General features: G+C 38.0%; 1 protein-coding gene across 3 annotated transcripts; it reads right to left on the minus strand.

Annotated features, from left to right (window-relative positions):
- Positions 1-2644: 2644 nt before the first annotated feature.
- Positions 2645-24317, minus strand: SUCLA2 (succinate-CoA ligase ADP-forming subunit beta). Of its 3 annotated transcripts, none has more exons than XR_003990089.1 (11): positions 24064-24317; positions 22518-22701; positions 12632-12731; positions 12272-12434; positions 9442-9570; positions 8869-9007; positions 7303-7464; positions 7079-7221; positions 4382-5759; positions 3999-4087; positions 2645-3439 (listed from the first exon to the last, which is right to left on the minus strand). XR_003990089.1 is itself a non-coding variant. In XM_030476559.1 (11 exons), the coding sequence occupies exons 1-11, from the start codon at positions 24148-24150 to the stop codon at positions 3365-3367; spliced, it is 1392 nt and encodes a 463-aa protein (XP_030332419.1). In that variant the 5' UTR covers positions 24151-24299; the 3' UTR covers positions 2645-3364. The 3 variants fall into 3 exon arrangements, 2 of the variants coding, with proteins under 2 accessions (XP_030332419.1, XP_030332420.1); XM_030476559.1 differs by having other exon boundaries at positions 4382-4502; positions 24064-24299; XM_030476560.1 differs by lacking the exons at positions 22518-22701; positions 24064-24317 and adding an exon at positions 22441-22509 and having other exon boundaries at positions 4382-4502.
- Between the last annotated feature and the right edge of the window lie 436 nt (positions 24318-24753).

The following is a 24753-nucleotide window of genomic DNA, read 5'->3' on the forward strand; positions in this document are numbered from 1 at the left end:
GAGGCATTATTTCTTATCCAGATCCAATATTTTTCATAGGCATTTCCTAGTTGTTTTAACCCAATCAGAATACATCAACCAGCAGGATCTATACTAATGCTTGTTAGAATTTTATTGTCTGTTTTTCCATGAAAGTCAATTATTTCACTAAAGTATCACAGTGAAAAGTGGTTTAATACATTAAATAGAAACTGGTTCAGTAGATAACACAGGGAAAAAAGAACCCATATAAAATAATAAGAGACTTCATCTTTTTGAATAATTATGGAGCAAGATCCACCCTTAATGTCCACCTGAGATATCTTCAAGCACATTGGCCACAATGTACCCCAAGTCTAACACTTGAGGCAGCTACAGAACATGAAAACAGACAATTTCTGAATTTGAAGGCAGGCAGTGGTTACAATATTCTTACAAAAATGCACTTGCTTTTATGACATCTCAAAACAGCTACAAAACCCTGCACTGATAACAACTGCATCAAAAGGCAGCAAGTCATCTTATACAAACTCCTTTTACTGCCATTAAAATCCCTGCTCCTTTGAAGCTCTTATCTGTAAGAAGTTGTTTACACATTTTTCATGTTTTGTTTACTTTCTTAGAAATTCTGCTTTTGGCCGTATAGACTAATTTTAGTAAGTTCCCATTCTTACACATCTTTGATTATTAATATTGCAATACAGTATGGGTAAGGAAGTTTTTTTATAAGGCTTTAAGTTGATTCAGACAGTTCGTATATCAGCTTTGGGCTCTTAAATTACCAACTACACAGCAAATGGATCAACATTCCTTGGCTGCAACACACTTTGATTTAGGCAAAACAGTCTAAAACATAGCACTGTAGTACCTTGTTAATTAAAGCCATCTCCATATGCCTAGTTAGTTTTAAGATACCTAAACAGAAATCAGTCAATCGCTAATTCTGTTTCTTCATGAAATGAAATAACAAGAAACAAATGTTTCCAGACCCCTGTCTTTGGAAAGAGGCATGCCTGCCACTTACATACACCACCTATACATTCCATCCTGGCCACAGTCCTTCATATTACTGTTCACACCCCTCCCATACTACCTGTGGCACTATATTCAACCCCTTACATGAATTTCTGTTTTCAAAGAAATTATTTCTTTTCCAATTGGGAAGTATTTAGCTACAAAGCCATGAGCATTGCTTAATTAACTTAAAGCAACTCCCTGCCACTCTACAGATTGTTATTGCACACTCTGGTCAGGAAATTGGATGCAGCCACCCTCCTATCCCACAGCTATTCTTCATCCTTAGTTAAAGGAATACTATGGGCTTTAGAATTACTCTAATGGCAAACTACTGCTTTCCGTCAAGCCTGTTACTTGTGAATACATTTGAGAAAGTCGGTATTTTGCATTCCTCTCAAAGATGAAAATTATTTTGCCTTGGCTCCCTTCTCTACTCAACTACATTTAATATTTCAAATAGGGTATAAAGGAAATTCTGGTCTAACAGCAGGATCTAGTTTTGCCTCCATTCTAGTCCAGTATTTGTACTAACATACCACCTCCATTTTTCATTTTTGACAACATCAAGTCACTTTTGCCTTACTGTTCCTCCTCCTGATTTAGACAGAATTAGGCTGGTGTATTGAAAAAAAATTACCTCTGTATGAATCTGGAACATCATCATTCCACACAGATTTTAAAAGTTAAGAAATAAGATTAGAAGCAAACCCACAGGCTAGAAATGAATTATATTCTTGAAATTATTCAATGCTTAACAAATCTATTCAAACTAGTTACCTCTGCAAATCCATTCAAGCCACTGAATAAAAGCAATTCCAGGCATACCCACAAGCCCAATTTGGCATGCTGGATCAATAGCACACAGTACTCAGTTATGTGATACCAAATAGCAATAGGATAGGAAAACAATCCCATTTAAATTCAGGGTGAGCTTAATTTCTTTTTTTTTTTTTAGTACTGCCAAAAGACTACTGTAATACAACATACTAGTTTGAAGTTTTTTCATTTATTACCCTAACTACCTCAAAACTGCGTATGATTGACTGTAAGTTTCCCCGCATTTCATATAACCCTTTTAAGTCCTTAGTTCATGATTATATATCTCATTTTGAAATCCCACCAGACAAGTGTTCATTATTTTCTGATAAAACTACACTATCATTAGCCAAGAAAACAGCATTTTCAACAACAACAACAAAATCAACAAGCCTACAAAACACAAACAAAAAATGAGTAAGAATAATTAACAGCATTTGGAAATTAAGTGGAAAATGGATCATCATCCAAGTTCTATGTAATGACAAAATCAACAGCATTGTAAGGTGACAAAAATAAATGCTAATTTAATAATAGAAGCACTATTTCCCCAAAAAGTGACATTTTCCTGCATATTTGTTTGTGCAGAGATCAGTTACGGCCACTTCAGTAAGATGTTATATGCATGGTATCTGTCCAAGCTTTTCAACACAGCGTGAGTTCACATGTTTTTAATCATGCAGTGCAATTCAAGGAGGGAAAAAATTAACATATATGCTATTGTAAATTGATTCCAAAAAAGCTTTTACCTTGCTATCTTACATTATGGCTTAGTCCATGAGCATATGTAATTTATAAAAATGGTGACATATAAAGAAAAAGACAATAGAAGTTTTGGGAGACATTTTATTAATGTACAATTTTATTAGCGATGTACAATAGACATTTTAATTCTCTATGTATTCTGTCTCCTTGAAGTTTGGTAAATGCTTGTTCATATATAAAACTACACAATGCTTTTTTTGCAAGGACCAGAAAATGTGAAAATCTAAGTGCTACAGTATATTTTGTAGTGAATAAACACGTTGCCCAGAAGAGTTACCAGCCACTTCAGTGAAGCACTTCTAAAAATGTTTCTGATCAAGTTCAAATGCACCTGTTCATAAATAATGATTGGTTTGCTCATGTCCATTATACTGCTAAGGACAACTGTCTCCAATATAAAATACCGTTTCAATACACTTCTCCACATGGACAACTAGATAATCTAGTCATACTTACTTTTAACCAAATTTACAAGTAAAGTAACTTCAGAATTTATTCAGAATAATTATTTTTCAACCAGAAGCTTTACTTTGGACAATGCAGAAATATATTGCAAGTGACATTCTGCAGCAGAAGCTGGAGGCTTGAAAACAACTAAGAAGGACTAGAAGATCAGCAATACACGCTTTTACAGGAACTCTGACCATTCTGAATGTTAACGTTAAAAACAGGTACTTCAGTTTGTGCACCTGTCAAACAATCAAAACCTCCACAAGAAAACGAAAGCTATCCCACAGAACACAGTATTTCAGAGAACATGTTAGACACCAGCATTACATTCCCCATTTCAAATTGGCAACTGAAATTTAACATCCACATGAGCTTGTTTTGCTAAGCTTACTATTTCGGAGAGTTTCACCACCTGAAAAACAGAAAATAAAGACTGATTTCAAAGCAATCCTAACTTGAGTGAGCTGGACCAATCTTTTTAAACAAAGTAATGCCAGAGAATCATCAGCAAAATCCAGGGGGAGGAATTATTAGTCCAGTGCATCTTAATCACTTTTAAATGAAAGATCAGTCAAGTCTATTAGAAAACATCTCACAGTTATACAATGCCTGGTTCTCATTTACAACCCAGTATCTTGATGAAATGATACAAGTTTTAACCTTCATGTACCACTGTTTTCTTGGGAGGTGTTGGGGTACCCACTCACAAGAGATTCTATATGTTTAGAAGATATTTCTATGAATTATTTCCTGCTTAGAAATTTCCAGGGCATAATAGCTTCTGACTGCATAGTAGTTCTCCTTACAAAACATACACTTACTAATTTGTAAAACATTTTCTTCAGGCCCTGATAATAACCAACACTGTGATTTATGCTAAGCTACATTTAGTTAACTGAATGGAGTTTCAACTTTTTAATATTCTGCAACCGATGCTATGTTCTGAAAATATTCATAACTACCTAGCTTACCATTTTTGCAGCTTCATCCAAGTCATCACACGCAAGGATTTTGAGGCCACTAGCTGTTATTAAAGCTTTGGCATCATCAACTCGTGTACCTTAAGAAAGGGATAAAATGCCACTTTTAGTGAACAGGAGACTACTACCAACACAGCGTGTTCTAGGAAGCCTGTTCCAAAAGCAAGTTCGTGAATAAATCTAGAAGACAACAACTTCAGCAGTTATAAAAGCAGGAAATGTCTTTTTATTAACTTGCCAATCCTCACCATCTAAATTCAAGGTTTGCCTTACTTATCTACAGTCTTCAGACAACTTGCTGCACAATATATAAGCTCAAGAACATTTGTCAATATGGACAGAAATATATTTAACATGTATTGAAGCACACTCACCTTGCAACCGTACCACAATCGGTATTTTTAGGTCCAAATCCTTTACTGCCATAACAATGCCTTGTGCTATCACATCACATCGCATAATGCCACCAAAAATATTTACCAGAATAGCCAGTACCTACAGAGCCAATGACAATATTAACATTAAAAATGGTCAGAGACACATCAGATGAAAGTACCACTCAGCCTTTCAGTGTAAGGAAAATTCAAGCTTCTTAAGTGTAGCAAGAGACTCTGCAAGACAGGGAACATTTCTGTTCTAGAGAACATCAGCAACAAAAGTGCACTTCCATCAAGTCACATACAGCAGAACTGTTACTTCAGGGAAAATGCCTATCCCAGGAAACTTCCACATTGTCATTTAATCCAGCATGAGTTGCAGACAATAGCCATTTCTCTTAATAGGGTGTATTCTGAGTAGGTGCTTGAAAAGACACACACTCAGTTTCTGTATAAACCCAACATTGTACATTATTAATCATGTTTAGAATATTCTGAAGAGAGCTGTTTGATTTTTTTCAAGCAAATCAAACAGATGAAACTCCAGCAAAGTCATTTAACAACTTCATCTGTTGACTGTTTATCTTTCCACTCCTAACATTACTCCAGTAGAGGTACTTCCCGCACTAGTACCTCCATATACTGAAGAAGCCATGCTAAAGAACACAGAAAATTTATAAAACTCATGCATAAGACATGGTTTATACAGTCTACTTAAAAGCTAGCATGCTTAGAGGTAAGCTCTCTGAAATATGTTTTATTCAGGAGGACTGAGCCTGAGGTTCAGGGGAAGTATTTTCCTACTCAAGTGGTGGAAAGGAGTAGTAAAAAGATCATGGTCAATGATGAAGGATGGAATAAAAAAGGGGCAAAAAATGGGAAGACAACACTGAAAGACAGAACAAACTTAAGAAGACATGTGCAATTGCTTAACAAATGGTAGCTTGGCTCTCATTATCCTGCAATTAGACTAGCTCATCTACGCAAGATAGTTCTTGCTCCTGCTACTAATGGGTAGAAGAAACTTAGACTGACACCCCAGAAAGCTATTCCAAACAATCCCTGAACTAAACCCAGAGCAGCAGCCAGAGTGTAGTCCATGACACCAGTGGGCTGCACCACACTGACTTTCAGCAGCAGGAATAACAGCTACAGTCATCATTTTTTGATAGAACAATGAGCACCTGAAGGAACGCAAAAAGGGAAAGATCTATTAACAAGTCTGTTTGGACACCCTCTGTTCATGCATCAGCAGAGGACTGGCATTGTAAGAACATGTCCCAAATCAACAACTCCCAGATTCTTCTTTGTTTCTTCTCTTCTCTCTGTAATTGAGGTGCTCTGTGCCTGTGTGCCTCAGTTTCCCATCGGTTTGCTGAAAGGTGAAGAAAGAACAAGCCTTATGAGGAGCAGCTGAGGGAACTGGGGTTGTTTAGCCTCATGAAAAGGAGGCTTAGGGGAGACCTTATCGCTCTCTACAACTACCTGAAAGGAGGTTGTAGCAAGGTGGGTGTTGGTCTCTTCTCCCAAGGAAGAAATGATAGAAGAAGAGGAAACTGCCTCAAGTTGTACCAGGAGAGGTTTAGACTAGATATTCGGAAAAATTTCTTCACCAAAAAAAAAAAAAAGGGCTCTCAAGCACTGGAACAGGCTGCCCAGGGAAGTGGTGAAGTCACCATCCCTGGGGGTATTTAAAAAGACCAAACTTCGTCTGGTGCTTAGGGACATGATTTAGTGGTGGACTTGGCAGTGCTCGGTTAATGGTTGAACTCAATCATCTTAAAGGTCTTTTCCAACCTAAATAATTCTATAACACTCGTGGAGAGTGTGTCAGACCCTGCATTTGTTAACAAAAATCTTTCCAACGAGGAAGAAACTCAGGTTCTCTGTAACATCACTCATTATTTGTTTCTGGCCCTTTCCAAAGACGAGCAAGTAGGTGATGAAATTCTGGTGCAAAAGTAGCATAGCATTACCAGATACTGCAAGTCACTCCTGCCTTTTTCAGTTACCTCTTTTTTCATATTTTTCTTTCTTTTTGAAAAGTCTCAAACTATTGTTGAGTTCCTATCATCATAGAAGTGCATTGCAATCCAGTCTGTGCATTGTCTTTCTGGATTATAAAGCTCTTCCTTTAGTTTCAACATTTTAATAATATGCAAACACTTCTGATAAACTTTCGACAGGATAAAACATTAATGCCCTTCCAAGGTCATTACAAAATTATTTTATCTTACATTACATATAATTAGTACCTTAGAAACTTGATTGTGCACAGCACAACGAATATTCACCTCTAAAACACTATGCACAAAACAGAACCACCTGCAAAACAGGCCCAAAAGACAAAAAGAAAAAGAAAGGAGAAACCCAAGTGAATACTGCTTTTGGTTTAAAGAGCAGGCAGGAGGAATTTCTGACTCAAAGATTTCTAGAAAGATTCAAATACTGCTCTAACTTCAACCAGATGACAAAAACCTGCCTACTCAGTACACAGCCAAAGAACCTATTTTTTAAAAAAGGGAAAAAAATTCATAACATTTCTAGACCTTCATTTGCACCAAAATTAAGCTAACATGTCAATTTTCTTTCCTTTTTAATTTTATGCTCGTAAAAACGTGTTCTGGAGAACATGCACTAAGCATTGACTTTCAAATCACAGCCTGGACCTTGATATGCCAACTCTTCCCTCACCTTTTTATCAGAGGTAATAAGCTTAAAGGCTTCTGTCACTTGCTGCACTGTAGCACCACCACCAACATCAAGGAAGTTTGCTGGAGTTCCGCCGTGAAGTTTAATTATATCCATTGTGGCCATAGCTAAACCAGCACCATTGACTATATGAGAATAAAGATAACATTTAGGAATTCAGTTTATAAATCCATTAGGTCATTTAAAATTCATTAAATAGAACATACCCAAACAGCCTATGTTTCCATCCAATCCTATATAGTTGAGATCTGCTTTTGCAGCATCCCTGTCTCTTTGATCTTCCTGTGTCCAATCCTGCATATCAAAGATCTTCTTCTGACGATAGGCTGAATTACTGTCAAAGTTTATCTTTGCATCCATACACATCACTGAAAGGAAAAAAAAAAAAAAAAACACAAAAAACAAAAAACCAAACCATTATTTAATATTAAAATAATAGCTCAACTGCTCCATAAATATGTTAAGGTATGTCAAGTCAAACCTGGCAGCTGGCTCATGCAGTCCAAACTTACACTTTTGCTGGAAAGACAGACTTAGCACTGCACGTAAATACAAGATTCTCTCGAGTTTACTCACAAAAACAGCTGAATCTCTAACTGCAGGGAAGATAAATGTAGTTCTTGAGACACCTTAAAAGCAAAGAAGCTTACAACAAGGTGTTTGATAACTCTGGGCAATTTATGCTTCAATAATTAGCATAAAGTTAATCCCTACAGAAGATCTCTGGTTTGGGTTTTTTTAATCCCTCTTAGTTTTCTGCTTTTAGATTAAACAGGAGGGTGTGTGCACATGTAAGCACACAGAAACACAATGAAAAGACATCTAAGTTTGAAGAAAAGCTGTCAGAAGAATACACACAAAAGTAAATTTCACTTAGATATAGCAGGTGTCATGGAAAATCTAGAGTATTCTTTACATCAGAACTAAGTTTCTGTCCATACAAACATAAAAATTCATCTCTACCCCTCACTACAAATGATATAAAAATGACAAGGCATGAGAAACAGATGGGAGAGACTGCTCCACAGTGTTCATTTAAGCAGTATTATTTAAAAAACAGCCTAACACAATAACAGTAGAGTAGTAACAGTATAACAGTAGAGTAATTGTAAACTTTGATGAAGGAGCTATTTTCATATTCATGTTTAAATTTAAAACTGTTGTACTTGAGTTCAAGTACAAATATTCTCCACAGATTTGTTTTTTGGCGACAGAGGAATTGATTGTGATTGAGTATTACCTATTTTGCAACTGAATGTGCTAAGAACCTTATAAACATCATCACTTAAAAACCTATAGTCTTTCAATACATCAAATATCAAACTCTATCAGTCATTCTGATGCCTGAGCAGTAAAGGCAGATTTCTAGAAGGTGCTACTATTCTGGTTACCTTTTCAGTACCAACATTGAATACACAATATGGCTCAAGTTTCACTTCAAGAATTTAGAAAAGATCCAGCTTCCAGAAATGCTTTATCCTGGGTAGCCAAACACTCGAAAGTGGAAGACGTGTTATTTTTAAATAAATAAAAAAAAAAAAAAATTTTAAAAGAAATCTATTTAAACTTAAGATCCTACTTAGCAATTAAGAGCAGATACCTACTATGCTTAGATTCTCAAATTTATATACTTTATTAAATTTGGTTTTGACTATACCATGTTAATGCTAAGTCCTCTTGCTGTATACAGCTGAAGTTTTAGTAGTGCAAAGCAACTAAGATTTATAAAAATGTCAAACTGGTACATGAAAAATATAAAGAAGAAACATTACCAACTCCTGATGAGTCTTCCACCATAGGATTTATTTCTATCATGGTAGCATCATATTTCAGAAAGAGATTATATAATTTGATCATATTTTCAGCTGCTTCATCCACCAGATTAGGAGGAAATCCCATTTTTTGGGCAAGCTGAAAGTAAAAGATCCGTTATCAGTTAACTGATTTAGTTACGAATTAGGAATGTCCCAGTTTAGCTATTATTTCAGTGCCAAATGAATTTGTAAATGCAGAACCTCTCTTGTCTTCCTGGAAACAAAGTAATTTTTGTGTTTGAAAAGATTGTTTTCAATACAAAACACTGCACTTACCCTAAAAAAGAGCTAGTAAAAGATCAACATCATACACCTTTACAAGCTACATAAAAGCTAGATAAAGCACTGCCATGCAGAGTTGGATGTGTATTATCTGTCACCTGAAAATACTTATGTATCTAGTTCAAATCCATTTCAAAATGTCAAAAGGGTTTAAGACAACTCAGCAGGTTGAATGCATGCACACTTTACAAAATGTAGAAGCAATCCCGCCATCCTCACTAACGCGTACTTGTCCACATGAACAATTACCCTAACAGTTTGCTCCTTTTTTATGCCTTCCACTATATCAATAGGCTCCTTAATTATCGCATCAGGATTCTCTGCAGCAACATCTTCAATATTAACACCACCCTGAGAACTGCCTATCAGCACAGGACCCTGGAACAAAAAGGAAAGGAAAAAAAGCATAAGTAATTTTATTAGACACAATAGAAATGTATTCTTCCCATAAGATACCTCACAGCAGTAAAACCTTCTTGTTTGTTGGAAATTTTTTTTCTGTGGGCATTTACTTCTCTAAGAATGTTACCATCTGTTCAATACACTTATATAATAACATAATTTTAACAACATCTATATAATAACATTTTAATAACACTTTCTAAATTTTAAGGTGTATGTTTGGTCCAGTTTCTTTTAACAGGGAAAACTTTCCTTTGTATACACTGTAGTAACAGAGCAATTAACACAGACATACTAGTTTTAAATTTTGATCGACAATTCAACTTAGTAATCCTATGCATTTTATCTTCTAGGTTGTCACTAGAAAAAACATCTCCCCCTTCTCCACTCACCCCTACACAAACACACATCAAATGTCAGGCACTCATGTATTCATTCCACCATACTCCAACCCCAAGGACAAATCTAGGTCTGCAGACCTAGTGACAAATTACTGCAAACTATTCCTGTTCTGTACAACAACACTGAAAGTAAGTTACAGAGTTCTGACAAAACAGAACTCAATTATGCAACAATAAAAGAAACTAAGAAATTAAGAAACATTGCAGCAGTTGTTTTTTTTTTAAGCTATCTAAATCTCAATGAAAACCTTAAAGACTGACTACCATGGAACCTAAAAATCTCTCCCCATGGGAACAGTTCTCCATCATACATCCTCCAACATACTTGCATCATCTCAACCTGCTGTCCTTTATCACCACCCGCGCATGGATTATGACAGATGGTGTACTAAGGCAGCATTTCCTATCAGCACAGGTCTTGAACATTAAAGAGCCTTATAACTGTTGACAATTAATTACAGAAAGCGTGACACTGGTTCAGAGAACATGCTCACTTAGCACACCACTCCACTCTCATCACCATCCTTCCAAATGGAAACATATAGATGGTAAATTATTCTAAAACTAATAGCAAGGTTCAACGCAATGAACATTTCTGGATATTCATATTCTGAACCATCAGGAAGCTACAAAACATTATAAAAATAACTCATCATTCCACAGAATTGACCAAAGTGAATAATTTTGCTTAAAGCATAAGAAATCTTGCCCCTATTGGCAAATAACACCCAGGACATCAAGTTCCACTTTGAACAGACTATTTTACAGACTGTTTTCCCCTTAAAGGAAGAGGAAAACACAGCGTGTTATTCAACCTTCACACTTCCTTCTTTTGAAAGGCATTTCCTCATCATAAGCATCCTAGACAAGATACAGAAATTACAAGCACATCTAAAAACATGACTTCAAAAGGCAGCAGTAAAATCAAAGCACATCCCTATCAAAAGACAATAACCCACATGGTTATGCTCAATATACACTAATAAGATTTGGTTTTTTATATGAGATCAAGAACAAGTCAGGAAAATATGTTTCCCTTTATCTAATTTGCTTAAACCAGTTACAGTAAATTCTGTTTCCACTAAGGATGCTTGCTTATTGCTTACACAATTTTAAGATCATAAAATCCAGGCATTTACGGTATTTTAATGCCACCTTGTGGTAAATCTGGGGTGCATACTGTAACATTTGGATCTTCCGTGCTCTATTCCAAGTACAACAGAATGTAAGTGCCTAAGTCACGTAACTGTACTAAAACCCAACACAACTGATATTTTCCTGTCAGAGAGAACACTACAGAGGAGGAAGAAGGAACAAATACAAAATTTAACTCTTAATTTTGCATCAAAAAAAGAATAAGATTAGTTTCCTCACACAGAAAATTATTTCATACTGATGCCAGAGATACTCCTCTAATCACCAAGAACAATGCCCGTGCAAGCTCTTAAGCACTGGAAAGACCAAACTCAGTTTTCGTTAAGCTTCAGAAAGTAAAGTTCGAAGATCTGATTTACTCTGGCTTTGTTGAAGTTATCAACTCGTTCTTTGTGTTCCATAACAAAACACTAGTCTGTCAGAAAATACACTCACACATTTCAGTAACTGGGTTTGAACTGCAGCCTAAAAAACTATATACCCACACATACAGAACATACACAGGGAGTAGCCTATGGCTTTCGTCTTCCTTTAAGTTCTGAAAACAGACCTCTAGGCCCAAATCTTCTTACCAAAGAGTACTGGCATAACAAAGCTACCAGCGCTCTCAAAATTGAGGGACACATCTGTGCACCTCTGGGAACCTCCACACACTGGAGAAAAAGAATGTCTGATTTATCCAGGACCATTGGCTCTTCCAAAAGGCTTTTACTTATCTTGTTCCTGACACTCCTAAATAGTGTGTACATGTACATGCACACACATAGCTGTCTTTTTAAACTAAACTCTAGTATGAGCATCTAGATAAGTGCAAACTCAAACCAAAATGATAATAACCCCCTCATTCCACCCATCTCCCCTTCAGCTATATGACTCTGAACTTCAGTTGGGACTACTGATACTCATTTATTATTTCTTAACTTTAAATTGTAGCATTACATCTTTAAAGCATTTAAAGACTAAGGTAATCACGTTGTCAGAGAAACAAAATTTAGCTTATGTATATTTCTGATTTTCAAAAGCAAGTGACCAGTACAGTAAACCATTTTCGTATTTGTTTGTGGTTTTTAATTCAGCTATAACAAGTTAATTAGTTTACTTCTATTTCTAATATTACTCACTTGAAAAGACCTTTCCATTGTTATTGCAAAATAGTATTCTCTCCTGGGATATCTGCGCTCACAGATAAATACTTGATTGCATATCCTGCCCTTTTCTCCTGTCTGCTTGGTAAACAACTTCTTTCCAATCATTCTGGAGGAGATATCTTTTGCTTCTTCTGGACTAGAATAAAAGAAGCTCAGAACGTGACAAACTGCTGGGAAAATACAGAAGTAGCATTTTTTTAAAAAAATTACCTAATATTTGTTATTTTGAGGTTAATAATTAAAACACGGATTTTAAACTAAGCAATAGGTTCAATTCATAAAATGAAACTTTCAGGTTTTCCCACTTGGTTGGATAATTTAGAAACAACTTACGAAAAAACTATTTTCACTCCTCCTTTGAGGCCACCTTCAAATGTTCCTTTTCCTCTACCACCAGCTAAAACCTGCGCTTTTACCACAAGATCCTTTGAACCTAGAATGAAAGAAAACCCAAAATTTGTCATCTGTGACCACTAAAACAAATTGCCCCAGGTAGAATAATAAAGGCTGCTTTCATTTTATCCCCCCTTTTCCACACCCACCTCCCTTTCCCCTCCCAGTTCAAAACACAGATATGTGAATCAAAGACAGTATTATAACTCACACAAGTTATTCTGAAAGTCTCAAACCACCCACAAATTTCAGCTTTAGGCTGTTCTGTGAACAAACCTTGGTGAGTTAGTGTCCTGGTTGGTCCAAGCGTGTTGATACTTTGATGTATCTTTAAACCATGTTTAAATCACAAATGATTAAGCACCCAGTAACAAACAGTCAGTATCTCACAGACTGTTAACAAGATGACACTGAATATCTGACATACTAAAATCCAAGATTTTCCTCAATCAAGTACAAATACCCTGTATCTGTAACCACTGACTTCTCAGCAATGACATGTAACTGTGGCACTTACCCAAGCCAACCTGCAGACCCATTATAGCTTCCATTCTGCAGAGCACTGATGCATAAGCTTGAGTGCTTTGCAGAAGTCAGAGGCCTAAGCAAATCTGCTGTTTTTCCCAGAGTAGGCAGAGAAGCCCTTTAGTTAGCTTCAACTGTTTAAAAACCCTTTACAAAATACCATTCTAAGTAGGAGAGACTATGCATTTGGGTTTAAAAAGTAAAGTATGAGAGGATCATCAAAAAAGACCAGGATGTTCTGGAGTGTCATTGAAACATAAAAAGCAATGAAAAAAATTCAGTTCATCAAGTCATTTAAGGTGATAAAGGAAGAAAAACAAAGACCTGAGTAGTTACTCAAGTTCAATTACACTGAATACACTGCAGAGAGCAACTAGACTGCAAGATATTAAGAGCTGTCCCACTCACTTTTGTGTGGCACATCCCATCTTTTCTCATGCCACCATTAGCTGAACCATCCCGGTCTTTCTAAGCAAAGGAAGAACTTGCTGTTCTCTTGGATGTGAAAAGGCAACCATGGGAAAGCCTAAGAAAATTGCAGTACTCCAGCAAAACTAGCAGCTATGGATACTGAAGATTATGGCAGACACAATGTGGTATTGTTTCCTATTTTGACCTGCATCCTTCCTGGCCAGATAAATTAAACTTGCATAATATCACAAGCTAGGGTGGCTATAAGCAAAGAGAATGATCAAGTTATTACTCCCAACCAGCTACTTGTAAATTTTCCTTCTTGGCTATCTACCTAACGACAGATCTCTGAATTCACAACTGATATGAAGTCTGTTGACACAAGAAGCATGAAGGTTATAAACACAAAAGTATATGTTGATTTACTATAGTCTAATATTTAACTCAGTTCCTAAAGACAACTCTTTCTTATGGCTACTAGGTAGTACTGGCAATCAAGTAAGTGAACATGGTTTATAGAAGCCACGCAAAACAAGACTTAACTTTTATGCAATTACTTTGAGTACAAAGCTTGCTTTAGAAAACACTAAGCCTCATGTGTGAATAAGATTACAAATAGTAGCTTCCTGGGTAAATAAAGCCACATACTCCAACATGCAAGCTTAAAAACAAAGTTCCATCCATTTGAAAACAATTTATCTTGTGTGTGCATACAAACACAAAATGTGGAGAAGCATGACTTCCTAATGTATCATAAAAGAGAGAGGAAAATACTTTATTATCTGAGTTAGGAAAAAAAAATAAAACAAAACCCCTTTCTCACTGGCAATCCACCTAGGCTCTTTCACAAGGCTCTGAAGTGACTCAAATATTTAAGATTTAAAATATTCACAGCATTATTTCACTATTTTGAGATTTCTATGGAAGTTTGATATCTCACAATGATTCAGAACAGATATATTTAGTAATCAAGCCTAAGAGATTTAACTTACAGTACACTAGGAAGCTCAGAAGAGAGGGTCCTATTTCTCCACCCAACTTTTCATCTCCTACACTAAATCCAGAAAGTAAAAGCTGTTTCTACAGAGAAATTTTCAGAAAGGCCGTAAAGTTCACCCACAGGCACCTTCTTTGTAGTCATTACTCCTCCTAGCAATAAAAAACAATATCTAAACAAGTCAGAACCAGATGCCAACTAAAGCTCCAGCAAGATCTCAGCTGGAACGTTACGTTTAGCTCTGGGCATGATTATAAAAGTAATTTACAATGGGAAAGACTGGTTACCAGGATTATCACTGAAATTAAGACCTTCCCATACAGGAAGGGACTAAAAGAGCTTGGCACTTCTTTAAATCTATCAAAGGAGAACAAAGCAAGAAAATGACCCTGGTCTTTAGCCATATCTGGTGAGGCACAGAGCAAGAACACACAACTACGTGTACAGCATCCACTCCATTTCCTGTTCTACACCAGCCAAAAGCAAAAGCCACCTACCAAGGAAAGTCAGTTCTAAAAAGGGGCACTATCTTCTTTACATAGAAGATACTGAAGCCTGCCAGAAGACATGAAGGAAGAACGCAAGAGTCACAAGGAATTGGGCAGAGTTGTTCCCTCTGATATTAGTAAGACAACAATTGTTATGAATGCTAGGAGGAAACAAGGGGTATGGACTGGAGAAAATAGCCAGGCTAACAGTTCTCCCTTAACAGGATGTCCTTTTGCCACCATGAGAGGCAAAGTATTGGGCTAGATGCACCACTGCCCTCATCCCATACAGTATTTCTTAAGAATTTAATTATTATGCATGATTACACTTTGGCAAAATATAAAGACTGAAAAAAACGTGAGAAACAACCTCACACTTTTTGCAATCAGTTTTGGTCATAACAAAGTCGTCATTGCAACAGAATGCAGCAATTGTGGCATTAAATGAGCATGATAGTAATGACTTGTAATTTGTTTTCCTACAGCACTGCAAGCAAACTAGCTGCTTGATTGCGTAAACGCATAACACTTCAAGAATTATTTGGCCAGCTATGTTTACAAGTAATTAAGCTGCACAGATGTACCTGAAACTAAATTTAAGATAAGATGTCCCAAGAAAACCTTAACTTAACCCATGCAGAAAGGTTATTGTTCAATAAACTTCTTCCCCCCCGCCCCGCCTCCTCCCCCACCACAGCTCCTTGAAACTAGAAGGCAGAAACGTTTGGTCACACACCTCGTGTGCAGCCACAGCACTATCACAGAGAACTGCTGAGACACAGTAATCCAAGAAAAAAAAACCTGGAAACCAGCAGGTAACATTTTTCTACTCAGTATCAACAGTTGTGCCCTTCTGCTTTGCTTACACTGCTCTGAAATATTGCTGGGCTTTTGTTTCAATAAGAAATAGCAGTTGCTGCCCTAGAGCAGGGGCATATAAAGTTAGGACAGTTTACACCAGCCAACACTACACCACAACAGCAGTCCTATCCTGCCTCCTGTCCTCAGCTTTTCACTCCAGCCTCCTTTCTTGTGCCAGCATAAGCGTTTGCACGATCACGCCCTGGAGCATATCAGAAGAGTGACACTGCTGAAGGCAAAAGCTAACCCAGTGGACAGTAGTTTTGTGAGCCTGTGCGCTGTGTGACAAGCACAGTGACAAGGGCACTGAAGTGAGCAGGACTGAAACCAGGACATTTGCTTTTGGCCACAGGAACAAACTGTAAAGCCTGAACACAGGGCACTAGAACTACACAATAAACCTTTAGTACAGCTGTCTCAGGCAAACAAGCTACAGACCAACACACAAAACTCAGAACAAGCATTTGTTAAGAGCTGCATTTCCATATTAATGGCAGTCAGCACTAAAAGCATGTGGAAGTAAAAACAGTCTGAAAAGAATTAGGAAATGTTTAGAAAATTAAGAACAGATACCAATGAGAACATGTGCCTGAAATCATCAGAACACTGAATCAGCAACAACAACAACAAAAAAAACTATACAGTACTAACACTACAGTTAGTACCTTCATCATTTATTAACTAGACAGCAAAAGAGTAATACAACCAGGAAACGGCCAGATCTTCATTTCTAGCAGTACTGGTATTACTTTATTGGAAGGAATAATTTCTGATTCCATAACCTAAGCTTTCAGAATGGGAGACAGGTCTCTTTCTCCTTGCATGCATGTGTAATCTATGTAAATTACAATCTTACGATAACCTTAAGAAGCAAGAAGGTTTGTTGTTCCATTGTATCTCTGGAGTTTTCTATGCAAGTAGAAAGTCTTATGATTACGGCAGACAAACTTTATTAAAATGTTCTGCTTTGCAAGTTTCCATTCTGACTTCTGTCAAATATTGACTGTAGTGGCAGTACTGCTTTCCACATATCACAAACACCTTCATAATAATTGTGCAAGCCTAATGTGTTCTGACAAAACAAACAACAGTAAAAGGCAGTGATGGTTAATAACATAGTGCCAATCGAGTTCTCAACTACCATTCAACTGCAAACTTACCTTGGGAGAGAGACAGACACCCGTAACTTTTGCCTCAGTTACTCTATTTAAAAGCTTTTAGTTCCAGGAAGTCTCTTCATTTAAAACACAAACCGATGTTTTTCTTGTTACACAGATATAATAAAATCTCTAAGTTTAAACAATATAGTTGTATTTACTGGAATTATGGAGGGAAAAGATGAGCATGTAACTAACAATGTACTATCAACAGAAGTCTCAACATAAAGAGTATGCAAAATTTAACTCTGCCAAAACAGGCAGAGAATCTCTTCAGAGTACAGTCTGTGTTTTGTTAGGTACAGCTGTTTAGAATTTAACTGACCACTACAGCAGATTTTTATTTTTTTTTTAATTTAAGACCTGCAGTATTTCTGCACATTTACCAACCTAGATCATCATCTATGTCCTACAGCATCTGAATAAATGCTCTGGAGCTTCAGACTACAGACAACCTAAAAGACATCAGTTAACAGAGTCAAGCAGATAACTGACTAACAGGGAAAACAAATAACGGCAAAACAACCAAAAAGTGTTAGGAACAGAAAAACCTGGATGTGAGCTTTCAGTGTGACACAGAACAAAGGAGGAAAAAAAGGGGAGGGGGGAAGACACACACACACACACACACAAATAAATAAATAAATAAATAAATAAAACTACCAACTTAATCACAGACTACCAAGGAAAGCGTGGCATACACAAGCAGGAAACCACCCCGGCTTTTGTGCTACAGTGCCTGGAATACCTGTTCTTTTGAAGAGCTAGTAAGGAAAAAACTAGTACTTTACCTAAGAAAATCACGGCACACGTACTGAACTTCAGTTTCTGACTAAATCAAGCCTGAGATGAACAAATCTATACATTACCCAAGTTTACTCATTCTTTTTTTCTTTAACAGACGCAGCTTGTATGCTTAAGCAATAAACAGAAAAACAAAGTAACAACATTGCAAAGAACTCGAAAGTCAGAAAAGAAACATCTACTGACAGAACTGGTTGCAGGAATAGAGCCAAGTCAATTACTTGACTCACTCTGTAGAAAGCATACCAAAGAGATCATTCTTTATAATCCACACTGATAAGGAGATGAACTAGATCTCTTAAACTGCAGTAGTAAAAGTAGCAACAAATTCCTTTGCTTTCAGCTTCAAGAACTCTGATGTAGAAAGGTAAAACGTTATGCACCGAGTTTCTCAATACCTCCTATTCTGAACAGCTTTTTATTTTACTGTAATTTGACAGTCTGCCATAAGCATAAAGCTGTGGAATTCAGTATTTTAAAATCCTACAAAACTACCAGAACATAAAACCTGTTTCAAGATGTTAATCATTTCAGAAGTCTTAGCTCTCAAATCATCATGTATAGAAGCATATGCTACAAAAGAAAAGCAGGCTTTTCTACAAGCATACAATATGTCACTCCCTTCCACCCAACTGTTAACAGAGGAAGGCATCAGGAAGCATCAAGTCTTCAGTTACAGCAATACATACACTTTCATAGGTGCTGTCTTAACAAATAGCAGTACATTTCAAAGGCTGTGTTCTGCTGAGCTACCTGCTATCACACTGACAAAGCATCCGCTCTTCAAGAAGTAAGTCTTTAGGTTTATTAGTCATGTTGTTGATAACAAATTTATATCGCATTCTAAACCAGCACCAGTCACAGTGCTAGCTGGAATGCACACATAGGCTGGGAGAACACCATACACTTAGAGGCTATCATCAAGACATACTGCTGCCTCTTACCAACACTCTGGAACAGAATTTACTCAGCTCACTTTTTCACTCATGTAACATATGAAGAACGACGTATTGCAAAGCCCACAAATAACTAAAAATACTATTGGGGTTGTTATTTTTTTTTAAATCAATAAAGTCTTTAAAGACTTCAGATGCAAGTCTTCTCAGCTCCGAGTAGAATGCACTCTTTCAGGGCACAAATGAGATCTGGAGGTCTTGAATGGAGACAGTGAACTACTGGAGAAATAGTAAGTGAGCAGTGAGATTTACAGGAGGTCCAAACCTACTGTCAGAGACTGAATTACTCAACCGTAGTTATTTTAAAAGGGTAATAGTTGCATGAACCAGTATATAATAAAAATTTACTTGAAATGAGATGGAAGGCTCTTTACAAGGAAAAGTTGCTTGTGATAAGTAATAAATTCCAGTGATGACTCTCAACAGCCAAATATGGAAAGGAAAAGCTATACGCAAACCAATGCTGTGATAGTTACAATAGACAACCTTCCCATGACAAACAGAAACTATTCTTAAAAAATAGAAGCAAAGGAATAATCATTTGCAGAATCCAGCTAGAACAGAAATCTGAGCTGAAAGCAGCACTTTAAGAAATCTGATAGCTGCAGCAGAAACCAAATTTTCAAAAAATAGCATATATATATATCTTTTTTCCCCTTAAGAATCAAACCAGGTTTAAGTGAGCTGTCACCATAGCTCAGAAGTTGCTCACAGCATCTAATTTCATCTCAGTTTCCTTAACAAAAAATATTAGAAAAAATATTCTAGAGAACAACGCAAGCTGAAATACTGCATTTCACTTCACATGCATTTCAAAATTTCTTCACATGTAGGTAAACAATTTGCTCTCTTTAGAATATTTTGGTCAGAAAAAATATTTAGTACAAGAAAACTGAGGGAGTGGACAGGAAGCAACCTTTCTGGCTTCCAGACTATTTCATCTAACTTCAGACCTCAAGATAAGCACAGCTTTAAATGAAATTCTAACAAATTTAATTATTTTTATTATTTAAAGAATATTTGGTGCACTCTTGTAACTAGGCTTTAAGACAAACCTCAACATTCCTATGTCTCAGCTTGATTCTACCACACTAGCTACCTCGCAGTGACAGTAACCGTCAGTATGGTTAAGGTTTGGCTTTATTCATGCAACAGGCTTACGCTGATGTAGCTACAGCCACAGCTAAACTATGATAATCTCTGTTAATGAGAAGGTTGTGTTTGTTACACATTGGGATAAAAAGTTACCCATTTCTAACTGAAGCGAGGTATTTGCAAAAGGAAAGAAATTCAGTGCCAAAACCCAAGTTTACAGAGAGCAGGTTTCTGACTAAAGGTTATCAGGAGAATGTGGATCACCACTAGGGAAACAGAGTAAACAGTGTTACCAACTATCTTTGTAAGGGTTTAGACAAACGTGAAAAAACAGTTTAACACCTAGAAAGAAGCAAAAGATAATCTATCTACTGGCAACAGCTCTTACATAACAAAAATAAACAATGAGCAGGTGGACCAAAAAGAAAGTGAGATTTTTTTCATTATAGTAGAGATTTGGTTTGTTTTTAAAGCACATACTAAAGGTACTAGTGGGGAAGGGAAAAAAAAAAAAAAAGAGGGTAAATGGTTACAATAACAAAGAAATCCAAAACACTGGAGCAAAGGATAATCTGTCACCATTCAGAATGAGTTCTGGACAATGTTTTAGCAATGCCTCAAACACTCAAGCTCCTTCACTGTGTTCTCCTTTTGGGAAGTTGTCCCTTCCTCAAGTACCAAAGAAAGCCATAGCACCAAACTCAAGTATGTGACTGAAACCAGAAGCCCTGAATTCTTTTATTCCAGCTTATGAAGGAATGCCAATTTATATACTTCACAACTTCATTATTCTGACCCCCAATAAACTGCACAGGGTCACATACTGCAGATAAAAGGCATACCTATGACCTCACATGAGTGAGACAGCTATAAACTAGCACTCGGACACACTCACTTCGCTACAGGAGTCCTCTCTGAACAAGGAACAAAACAAAGGAATCATGACCTTCGAGTTTCCCTGCTCTCTACTGCAGAGCCACAGGCAAAGGCTGCCTCATTTGCCACTAGTAGTAGTTCTGCGCAAGATATTAATGTAAGCAAAGTCTGATTTGTGAAGTTTAGATCATGCTACAAGCTCAACCTTAACAAAAGGAGCGGGTCTGAATTTTAAAGCATTCCCAGAAGTATTTTAACACCTTTCTTTCATACTAAGGAAGTTATAATTTTGTGTCATTTATTCTCTAGTGGGAACAAGACAAATAAGGCAGGCAGACAATACCTGAATTTCTGGGACATCATATCTGAAGAAAAAGCAGCTTTTCAGTTCCTTTCTACATCACAAAGCTGCCTAACTTGCTCTAGAAAAAACGTATTTTTTCCAGGCCTCATTTCTTGCCTTAAATGTACACATGAAACTGAAATTAATCTTACAAAACCCTAGGAATCACTACAAATGTATCCATCTGGAGGTGAAAGAGATTTAGGCACTTGCATATGAGAATGGAATACAACATGTAATATCCTTTATTAAAGCTGTGTGATATGCCTACTACTTGGGGGGGAGCTTTAAGCTAAAAAAAAATAAAAAAAATAAAAAAAAAGATCAGTATTAATGGCTCAAACAACAGAAGCCAACTTCTATATCACATCCCAACTAAAACAAAAACTTTTACTAAGACACATAGCAGGCAAAGTGGCAAATTAATAATAGGCAGTCAACCCAAAATTAAAGCTCAACTCTAAATACAGTATTTAAGCACCAGGCAAAGAAGATTAGATTCTTTTTCATCAACAAGCCGGGAATTTAGCATATTAACTACAAGCCCTCAAACTACAAGCCCTCAAAGTTCTTCCCTCCTGCATGAGGTAGTTGCATTCTGTCACAACAGCATGTTCACAAAGGAACAGGATTTTACTCTTCTTCTGCAGCCTAAAGGAAGTATGCTTTGCATCTTCTGTTTTATATGAGATCTTGGACTACAGAAGCCTTACCTGCCACCACCACTGAAGATCTGCACACAAGATTTCCTCTAACATTGAGAGCAAAAAGAAATCAGGATTTGCAGTAGAGTCTACTGCTCATCTCAAAGTAGTTTAGGTAGCTGTATTAGTCTACGCTGACACAATTTATACCTGCCCCATTCCTTCTAAGTGAGACTCACAAGTTACTGGAAAAGTATCTACAACATTCAGGATATGGGAATGATAATGCGCAAAATACATGTTCACAGCCTTTAATGGAAGTACGATCAAGTCCTTCCCCATTTCAGGGACACAGTTTAGCCTCGTAAACAAGTCTGAATAAAGATACTTGGTTAAGTAAAACTAGGTCACTTAACTGATTTCACTGTGTGAAAGCACACTGCTTGTGCCCTGAGCAATCCTAAGCATTAGAAAACATCAGATTAAGATGATGTCAGCTCCAAAGTAAATACTCAAATCTACAAGAAAGTTGCTTCATAGGAAAGGCTCTCTTTAAGAGAAGATATGTTCAGAACTCCAAGAAATGTCTTACCAGGAAAGACAGAAAAAGTAGTTACACCTTGTATCAATCCCATGCCTAAATTGTATAAGCTCTCTTTAATATTATACCTATTTCTTTTGCTATTTTGTAAGCTTCCTCTGGTGTCTTGGCAACTAGTCCATGTGGAACAGCAATGCCAGCCTCCTGCAACAGTCCCATGCTCATGTATTCATGTAGTGACAGATTCCTCTGTTGCTGTTGTTGCACCTGAAATCCATGATTATTGAGTATTCCTGGACTTCCACCAAGTACCTGAAGGAAAAGAAAAAGAGAAAACAGAAAAACAAAAAGAACAAAGAACATGACTCTTGTGAAAAACTACCCTCTTTACTTAGGTTAAAAAAAATTCTATCTATTAAACAAGTACAGTTTAGTGTACCAATGTAAACACCTGAACACTTAATCCTACACTTCTTGTACATTACCCTTCCACATTAATCATTCATGTCAGGTTTGGTATTGGGGTTTGTGAGGGGCAGTGGGAAAGAGACAGTGAAGCTGCTAGCACTGACAAGGATTGGCAGGGTTAAAACACCCTTGAGTATTTAGCTACCATTTAAGTACTTAAAGGGATATATCTGTAGGAAAAAGAATCTTGAGGAAGGAGAAAAAAACCACACAGAACAGGTTAATTCAAAAGTTCTGGTATATTGCCTCTGTCTGCCAAACTTGGGAAGCCCTGGGAAAGAGAGGAACAGAAACTAAAGGAAATTTGCATTTATTTTGGGGGTTGGTTTTTGAGGAATTTTTTTTTAGTATGTACCATTGGCAAAAGTACCACAAAAATCAGTCTGTATTAGGAAGTTTTTAACAGACTGGATTTTTAAGGTTTCATTTCATTTTAAATAAAGTAAGCATGGAAACAACACAAAAGCTTTACTATGGCATTTCAAGCTAGCAAATCGACAGAGCCTATTTAGCCTCCAAAGGATTCTTTCTGCAAACAGGAGGCCTCTTCCTTGGCATGAAACCCAAGTGAGAGGTGCTGACCGCTGTAGCTGCTGGTTTTGGCACTGACTGACCAGCCGGCCCTGAGGCTGTGCGTAACACGAGAGGGGAACTCGAAGCGACCTTCCTCCATATGAAGGAGAAAAGAGCTGCACGGAGCATTTGTTACACACTTCAGCCTCCCACGCTCTTCGCTTTGCACTGCTTTCCTGGGGTTCTACAGCCAAAAACAAGACCATACCCCGAAAAGGCATTTACTCGAAACAATGCCAGAGACTGTGGAGATGTGAGCTGGAAGAAGAGTCTACTGGCACAGCCCTACCCTTGTATGAGTAAGGTGACGGCGGAAAAGGAAACATCAGGATTTACAAGACAATTTAGGGAAGGGGGGGTTGAAAAGCAAAGAAAAGGGAACCACGCACTCAAGACCTGCCACACGCAATAACAGCAGCTACGGTGGGACGTACACCAAAGGCAAGCGCACGGCTGCCAGCCCCGCCGCCGCGACAGGGCAGCACCGGGCGAGCCAGGACAGGACGGCAGCGGGACGAGACAGCCGCTCCTCCAGCCGCCGCTTCGCAGCGAGAGACCCTGTCCCCAGCCAGCCTAGGCCACAACCCTGCCCACTCCGTCCCGCCCTCATCCCCGCTCCCGAGCGGCCGCTACCTTCGCCGTGGCGGTGCCCAGCGCGGCGCGGAGACCGCTGCCCCTCAGCCCGGCCGACGCCCGGCTGCAGATCATGGAGGCCGCCATGGCTGAGCCCCGTCGCCCTCAGGTGCCCCTCCCGGCGCGCATGCGCCACAGCCGAGCCGGGGCGCGGCGTGCAGACGGAACGGGGTGGAGCAGGAAACGATCGCGCGACTCCCCTCCCTCAGTGACAACCGCCCGCGCCGCGGGGGAGGTGCGACTCTATGGTCCCGAGGGCCCCGCCCATACCCGGAGCGATTGTGCTGCCCCCTGGCGGGCGGACTGAGCCGGGGGCGGGCAGTTAACGCCTTCCCGACCTCTCGTTTTTCAACGATTTTGGTTTACAAAAAAAGGTGGTTTTCCCACAGGGATCCTAAAAAGGGTTGTAACCCACCCACAGCAGTCCCACCCACGTCGGCGTCAGCTGGCACTGCGTGTGTCAGGCGGGAGGAGACAGCCCCTTCTGCCACCATCCCCCCCGGTTCTGCTTCAAAATGGAAAATTTATCAATATTTTTACTCTGGTTTCTTTTTCTTCATATTTCAGGATGTCTTCGTGCAACAACTCAAACACATCCATTATGAACTGAACTGAAGACCGAATATTTATGGGTACTTACTTGCAGCCCACCTTCACTCCCCCTTTACCAGGCTCCTCTCCCCATGACAC

Source organism: Strigops habroptila, chromosome 2 (genome assembly GCF_004027225.2).
Source record: "Strigops habroptila isolate Jane chromosome 2, bStrHab1.2.pri, whole genome shotgun sequence".
NCBI lineage: Eukaryota > Metazoa > Chordata > Aves > Psittaciformes > Psittacidae > Strigops > Strigops habroptila.